The 8,689-nt window shown below is 42.8% G+C and overlaps 1 protein-coding gene across 1 annotated transcript; it reads right to left on the minus strand.

The window, feature by feature from the left end:
* Nucleotides 1–226: 226 nt before the first annotated feature.
* On the minus strand, nucleotides 227–760 carry LOC308424429 (small ribosomal subunit protein eS6-like; the record flags this gene model as incomplete). Its single annotated transcript, XM_080921361.1, has 1 exon — nucleotides 227–760. The coding sequence occupies one exon, from the start codon at nucleotides 758–760 to the stop codon at nucleotides 227–229; it is 534 nt and encodes a 177-aa protein (XP_080777487.1).
* Between the last annotated feature and the right edge of the window lie 7,929 nt (nucleotides 761–8,689).

Here is an 8,689-nt window from a genome sequence, read left to right on the forward strand (position 1 = left end):
GTACAGAAATTTGCATATTGATACAGAAATATGATTCTTTGTATAAGTTTTTTTTTTTTTTTTTTAGAGATTCAAGATCTATTTATTTGTTTCTCTTAAAGACTTATTTTTGACTGGACTCAGATTAAGAAGTGGAAGCTCTCAGTGAGGACAGCCTACATCTCCTGGCGATCTGTTCCTGGCACTTTTCTTTGGCTTCCTTCATTCTCTTAGGCAAAAGTTTAGCTTATTCTGCAGCCTCCTCCTTGTTTTTCTTAGTGTGTTGCTTCTTCAGAGCGATGCATCTGCGTTTGTGTTGCAGGACACGTGGAGTAACAAGACGCTGAATCTTGGGTGCTTTGGTCCCGGGCTTCTTACCTTCTTTGTTTGAGGGCTTCCTGACAACGTATTGATGGACATCATCTTCTTTGGAGAGATTAAAAAGCTTTCGGGTTCTACTAGCTCTTTTAGGTCCCAGCCGACAAGGCACAGTAGTATCTGTCAGTCCTGGTATATCCTTCTCTCCTTTCTTTACAATAACCAAGTTGAGAACACTCAGATTGGCATCCACCATGCATCCACGAACGGACTTGCGTTTCCTTTCTCCAGTTCTCCTTGGTCTATAGCAGGAATGCCTCTTACTCAACAGCAAGCGCACTCTGCCATGGGTCAATACGCCTTGCTTCATGGGAAAACCTTGTTTGTCATTCCCACGGCTGATCCCGACCACATAACCCTTCCACTCTTCACCGAGAGCGTCAGCAGCTACCTCTGTGGCCATGCGCTTCTCACAGAACGTACGAAGCTTGCGCTTGTCATCCACGTCAATGAGCTTCTGACAGCCAGTGGCAGGGACAAGATATTGAGCTTCACGAAAAACCACGAAGAAGAGACCCGACTTCCGCTTCGTATAGGTTGTTATATATTGATAAAGATGTAAGGCTTTCATTGGTACAAATCTTTATGCATTGATACAAAATTTAAAGTTACTTTTATCACAACATAATGTATGTATGTTTCAACTCTTATATAGATTTTATGCCTATTATGTAGATAATTTGAAAATGCAAGGTTAACTCTCAATCCTTTTAATAGATGCTATTTCACACTGTTAGAGATGATTGGAAAATACAAGTAATAGTTCAACTCATGGCCATGTCAGATCAGCACAAAAATATACATCCTGAGTTAAACAGATAATAAATAATAATAAATAGCTAGACATAAGCAACTTTTGCTTTTTCAAATATGCTATAAATTTATAGATGGTCTACAAACAGCCCAGAAACTCACAAAATATGGCACTTAGAGATGTTTTATTATTTTAAGGCCTTTTGACATTGAGACATGCAGATCCTGGCAGCATCCCATTCCACATCAAAGAAGAGGATGAGCGTCACTGACCTCCACATGGAGTTGGCAAGCTATCCACGGGGCAAAGAAAATGCCCTGACTTGATCTGTAGACAGAATGCTGTCCGGAAAGGACAAACAGATTCAGGGAAGTCAAAGGCCAAGCTCTGACAAGATGGGTAAGCAAGTTCTTAATAATTCCTGCTTCATGAAAGGTCTGTCAGGGATTCTGGGCCAGAAAGCTGAAGGCGATGCTCCGTTGTTTTAGAAATACTGTGGACTGTCCAGGTGGTTGGCTGTCTCTGTCATTTCTATAATTTTGGAAGTACTGGCCTGCACTTCCTGTATACTCAGGTAATATTTATTTTCTTCTTAAGTCTCTGATGGGGTTGAAGACTAGATAGCCATAGCCTCGCAACAAAACTTAAATTATAAAGATCCAAGAAAAAAATTTAGGGTCTAAGGAGATGTTGGTAAATAGAGTGAGATCTAGAGAGTGTAAATGCTTAAGAATGCAATGAGAAAATGATGCAGACACAGAACTCTGAACTCACCGAGACAGGATCGATGACAGAATACTTTATCCAAATATCTTACCTACTAGTTTTCCTGGTTGTTTCATAATTTTCCCACTGTATGTTGTATATCATTATAAGAGAAATAAGGAAGAGGGGGAAATAAATGCTGAGGATTGGTCTAATGCTGCTTGTATTCACATGCTAAATTCTGTACCCCAAGATTTATTTGTTCCACGTGGAGGAGATCCTCATATACACCAGCTTTTGTTGTGTGACCCTTGCTCCCCAGGTAATCCCTGATTGGTTAAAGATGCCTACAGCCTGGGCTGGGCAGAAGACAGGGAGTAGAGTGACAGGTTCCCTGGCTTGGTGTCTGAGGCGGGGAACATGAGGAAAAGGCAGGAAGAAAAAGGAAAGTGTCATCATGGAATTGGTGGGTTGTGAGCACACAGCAATGAGAACCAGTCTGTTGGAACAGGAGTGTCCCAGGCAGAACGTGGCAAGTGATATCTCAGGGTTGGTGACAGGGACGTAGACAAACTAATATGGAGGGTTGATATCTGCCCAGATCTAGTGCCATAAGGCTTGTTATAAATATGAAGGTTTTTATATGTCTTATTTGAGAACTATATAATCAAATAATAGTATTTACTACAGCACACACATGCAAGTATATGTGTACGTGTGTGTGTGTGTGTGTGTGTGTGTGTGTGTTTGTGTGTGTGTGTTCTGTGTCTCAGCTGTCTGTCTATCTGCCTGGCTGTATAAACAAAAGCCTTCCCCAAACTTCCTCTCCCAACCTAGAAAATTCTCAAATGCTGCTGGGAAGACAAGCATCTGCCTTTCCCGTGAGAGTCAGGTTTGAAGAAGGGGCTGGGAGTAAATCTGCAGTTGGCCCCGCAGCGACTGTTGATGCAGATCCTGTTTCTGAGATTCTCGTTTTCATTTAGCCAAGAGCTGCCATTTTAAACACAATTTAAAATTAGGTTCACATGGTAAAGATTATGTTTTTGTTCATTCTGTGGAACCACACCCCATTTTTCACCCTTTTTTATGTTGTTCATTCATAAAACAGTTATACTTCCCCAAATACTGAAGTTGGGTTTCTAAAAGTTTCTGCTTACAGCTTAATGGTGAAGAGAGCGGTCTTAAAAATCTTATAAAATCTGAACTGGGGCAGGCAGGTGAAGGTGATTACTGCCAACACAGAGAGTGGGAAATTTATGGCGGGGGAACCACACAGCAGAGAGAACCAACCCCAACAAGTTGTCCTCTGGGTTCTGTGTGTGTGGATACACACACACATATAAACACACATGCACTCACACACACACACACATACACACACATGCACTCACACACATACACACTCACATACATACACACATATACACACATGCACTCACACACATACATGTACACACACATGCACTCACACACAAACACACACATACACTCACACACATACACACTTACATACATACACACATATACACACATGCACTCACACACATACACACATATACATACATATACACTCACACACATAGACACACATGCATGCACACACTATGCAAAATAATAATCATAATTTTAATAATTTTAACGAACATTTTTACCTAAATTTAAGAAAAATTGGGACGAAAATACCTGACCAATATTATATATTACCTAAAATAAACCTAAAAGCAAAAGGCAAAGTGCAGACACAGATAAGAAGAGCCACGTTTGTCCCCATGTCCTGAAGGTGCCCGTACCCAGCTCAGGATGTCATGACATCCCAGCTGGCAAATGTCCCTTCCAAGCCTCTGTAACCATGTCTTCCTCCCCTTCCCCTGATACAAACATGTTTTTCCCATATTAAAACTTAGGAGAGGGGACAATTGTTTTGTTTTTATTATTAAAATAAATAAAATAATTTTCTTTAATTAATGAACACATACCTTTATGCAGTTACTATAGCACACATGTACGTATATTATAAATTAGATATTTGAAGCTTGGACACAGATCTAAGGGGCAATATCTGGCATTTGTTCCGCTTTTTTTTTATTGAATATATTCTATGTACATTCCAAATGTTATCCCCTTTCCCAGTTGGCTTCCATAAACCCCTTATCCCATCTTCTCTCTCTCTACTTCTATGAGGGTGCTCCTCTACCCACCCATTCATCCCCTCCCGCCTCCCTGACCTGACATTTGAGAGGGGACTATTATAATGGCACAAACTTGCCATCCCAGCAGTTGGGAGGCTGAGACAGGAGGAATTTACGTTCATGACCACCCTGTTCTACACAGTAAGACTACCTAAAAACAAACTTGTATTTAGTATTGACGAAGTGTCACCATGAGCCTTCTCCTGTGACTCTGCCCGAGAGCCTTCAGCCTCTCCTCTCATGTGACCCAGCATTCACGAAGTCCCAAGAACAAGGGCCAACTAAATTCTCTCGTTGCTTTCTCGTCCTAAAGTTGGCCTTGCAAAGGCCTCCAAGTCCTGGCTTGTTTTGACCTCCTCTGTTTGAATACCTAGGCTCCACTGTTCCATATCACTCTGGGGAGTCAGGGCAGCCAGGGGCAGGGGGGACTCTCATGTAACAAGCACATTCTAGAACCTAAAGTCTCCCAAGTATCAACAAGTCAGTCTTCTAAAAGGCATACTGTTTGAACATGCAGTCCAAGACAGATTGACAGACAGGCAGAAGTCCAAATGCTTAGGGATGCTCCCAAGAAAAAGAAAGATGCCGTCTCTGCCCCCAGACATGTCCTACAGCACACCTCACTTGCCAAAGTGAGGCTGAATTTACCCCAAGAAGTCTTTTTTCCTTAGGGAAGAGCTTGCTCTGTGTTGTTTTAATATCATGGGGGTTTGCTTGCCTGGCAGTTCACAATGCAAGCACGCTTTTATTACAGGCAATTATGGATTCTAAGGAACACTATTTTGATAAGAATAATTAATAGGCCCTCATACTTAAGTACCAATTAATTACCGACCCATGATTCTGCAAAGTCATCCTCTCTGATTTCCTGAGCTTTAGCCTTTGTCTTCTTCTTCTTTTTTTTTTTTTTTAGCCTTTGTCTTCTAGCTTAACATTTCTATATCACAAGACTCTTCACCTTTCCCAGTTCATACAAAAACACAACCCTTGTATCCCTTGCAAGATAAACGAGTTTATTCTGAAGCCAAAAATAAGTGACCATAGCCCCGGAACATAGGATCTAGGTATGCTGACTGGTTTATGTCAGCTTCACACAAGCTAGCCAGAGCCACTTAGAAAGAGGGACCCTCAATTGAGAAAATGCTCCCACCAGATTGGCCTGTGGGCAAACCTGTGATGTATTATCCTGATTGATGATGGATATGTATGGGTACAGCCCACTGTAGGTGGTGCCATCCCTGGGTTTGTGGTCCTGGGTTCTATAAGAAAGCAGACTGAGCAAGCATGAGGAGAAATTCAGTGAACAGCACCCCTCCATGGCCTCTGCATTAACTCCTACCTGCAGGTTCCTGCCCTGAGTTCCCTCAGTAATGGAGAGTTTCCCGAAAGAATGAGACAGAAGAAACTCATTCCTCCTCAAGGTGCTTCTGGTCACAGTATTTTTATTATAGCAATAGATATACCCTAAGACACCTGCTTACCCCAAATACCATGGCCCATTGTGGGAAGAGTTTCATGGAGTTCTCAGAGTGACAGGAGGAAGAAAGTTGCAAAGGCAACAACTGTGGTTTCTAGTGAAGGTGGCTGTGATTTCAACCAGTGTTAAAGGCCAATGGTAGACTCAGCAGGTACACGTGCTACAAGGGAGCAAGATCCTCTCCTCTATTCAAGTCTCAGATGCTCTGATGAGCTCACAGAGACTAGGAGACCTATTTTCACATTCAAGAAAAAAAAAAGTTTTACCTCATGGTCACACGTTAGAGGAAACAGATGGTCAATCAATGGCTATCGAGTGGGATAAAGAAGGTTCAAGCCAGTTTGGCTCTGGACCTGCCACCTTCCAGCTCTTTACAGTCACAGTAGTTTTAGCCAGTCCGTCAGCCTTACAGAATCTTTCCACAGATGTGGTTTGTTCACCTCCACTCCCTAACGACCTTTCTTTTTCCATGTGATAGTTTCTCAGAGCTGTGTGCTAGAGAGAAAATGCTATAAAGAAAAGTTCTACCAGTCTAAGTCCCCACCCCTGCCCCACCTACACTCCCCTTGCTCTCCTGTGAAGGCTCGGAGAATCTCTCTGTGGAAGTGGAGGTGGAAAGCCTGTACAAAGGAGAGGAGGAGTGTTGGGAACCGCTGACTTCCAAACATGGCGTCCTCACTCGTGAACTCACAGCAACTGTGGCTCTATGAAAAAGACCAGCACAAGACAGGGCTGGGCAAAATTCCTGGCATGGAAGGGGCAGGAGCTCATGGGGACCCACCCCTGGATAAGGAGCTATTGGCAGAAAAGAAATAAAGGTTTTCCTCCGGGGATGTGACCACTAGTAGGTTGTCCATGCTCCGTGGGATGACTCCACAGCCATACACATACAGGAGGCGTGGACGGCATTCAGTGAGACATTAAAAAAATAATAATAAAATAAAGAGTTGGGAGAGGGACATGTTGAGGGGGAACATGCAAGGGATCCAATGGCAGCTGGAAGAGGGAAGAGTATAGATATGATAAAGATGCATTTAAGTGTGTATAAATTTATTAAAGGATAAATTCAGGAAGGATGGAGGGAGAGAGAGGAGCTAGAGAAGGAAAGAAGAAAAGAAGAAAGGAAGTTGGTTGATTAGTTGATTAGTTAGTTAGTTAGTTAGTTAGTTAGTTAGTTAGTTAGTTAGTTCGTTCGTTCGTTCCAATGGAAGTGATCAAACATTTGTCTCCAAGGAAACTAGTTCTCAAAGTATGCTCCCTGGGACATGACCCTCCAGGATGACCTGCTCCCACTTCTGGGCCAGTGCATTTTAACATTTAGTGTGTGTCAGATGACCCCAGGGGTTCAGAAGAGAGGACACCCAAGTACCCAGGAACAAGGCAGAGCCCTGTGATCTGTGATATTGTTTCCAAGCCTGGCTCCATTGCAACTGAGACAAGCAAACCTCTCTAGTCTTTCTTTTCCTTACTGATACAAGATGAAAATGCAGTGGAAGAGATATAGCTCAATGGGTAGAACCTGAGTTCAGGTCCTCAGAACCGGCTTAAAAGTCCAGATGTGGCCACTCACACCGGTGGCTGCCATGTTGCAGTTGAAGGGCTAGCAGGCCCAAGCATGGCAAACATGGCCCTAGCATGTCTATCCCTCTTCTCTTCCCTTCCCCTTGCTAAGCCATTAGATTCCATTCCTAAAGCTAGCTACCAAGGTCTATTCCCTTATTTGGCCACTTCCTTATACCTGACTAAAACACCAAGGTCCAACTATCAAAATTCATTATCTGGCTACACTGGCTAACTGGCTTACCAGCTTATCTTAGAAAACTTCCCTTTTCCTCCTTAAAACCTTCTCCTGCAGAAACACCAGCTGCTGCCTTTGCCCTATTCAGAGACAGTACCACCACCCCAAACCCCTACCCCAAGCTTGTTCCTCCAGTGTAATAAATCTCCTTTGTGCAGAGAATGTGTCATCTGTGTGTGTTCTGTGCTAACTCTGAGGCCCTTTGCAATGGTCAGCAGAGACAAGGGGATTTCTGGGACTCAGTGGCCAGCAGCCTGGATCCAGACTTCCATGAGACACTGGAAGAAATATGGCCAAGAGTAATTTCCCCTCTCTCTCTCTCTCTCTCTCTCTCTCTCTCTCTCTCTCTCTCTCTCTCTCTGTCTCTGTCTCGAGACTCAGATCACACATATAAAGATCAAATACCTGAGACATAGAAATGCTGAGACCTGGAAATTTCTGCTATTTAAGTTAACCAGCCCATGGCTATATGTTATAGCAACCTTGGCAAGCACATACATACATCAACCAGCCCCATGATTTAACCCAGTGATGCCAATTTTGACATTAAACCTCCAGACTGTCAGGAATATCTGTTATCTCATACAAGAGTGCTTAACCAGTGTTGTTGTTGTTGTTGTTGTAAGCTGTAATGTTTGTTCTCAAAACATGTGGCTTACTTGAAGAGAAGAAATAAACTGGTAGCTCAGGAAGAGCTACCAGTGCCCTTGGCATGAAAACAAGGGATGTGTAGGATGAATGCTGTTGCTATTAACTTTTTCTAAGCTCACATACAAGCACAGATTTGAATTTAGAAGCAAAGAGAGGAAAGAGCATAAAGAAAAAATACTTCAGTGGGCATTAATGGGCTGGAGAGATGGTTCAGTGGTTGAAAGTGCTACCTGCTCTTCCAAAGGTCCAGAGTTCAATTCCCAGCAACCATTTAGTGACTTACAACCATCTGTAATGGGATCTGATGCCCTCTTCTGGTGTGTCTGAGGGCAGCATCAGTGTACTCTCACACATAAAATGAATAAAGTCTCTAAAAATAAAAAAAGAAAGAAAAAAGAAAAAACCCACACATATACATCAGCCAGAGGTCAGCCAGGACATTTTAAATCCATATAACTGTTAAAGAAAATAAACTACCTCAACAGAAGGGTGGTATTCCTGGAAAGTGAAATATTACATAAGTGTCAACAAAGACAAGTATCTTCTTGAAAAAACCAAGAATGCACAGCTAACGTTTTTTCAAAAGTCAAGCTGAGTGTGCTCGGAGCTAAGGCTGTCCCATAACCCTCCATACCCAAATCCTGCCTGGAGAGAGCTGGTTTCTGAGGAGTGCTCTCACTTCTAAGCTCACATGTGAGACACCACTTTCTCTCCAATAACTGTCCAAAGAGGATCCACCAGGACCACACAGGGCACAG

This window comes from Micromys minutus (assembly GCF_963924665.1).
Source record: "Micromys minutus genome assembly, chromosome: 1".
Lineage (NCBI taxonomy): Eukaryota > Metazoa > Chordata > Mammalia > Rodentia > Muridae > Micromys > Micromys minutus.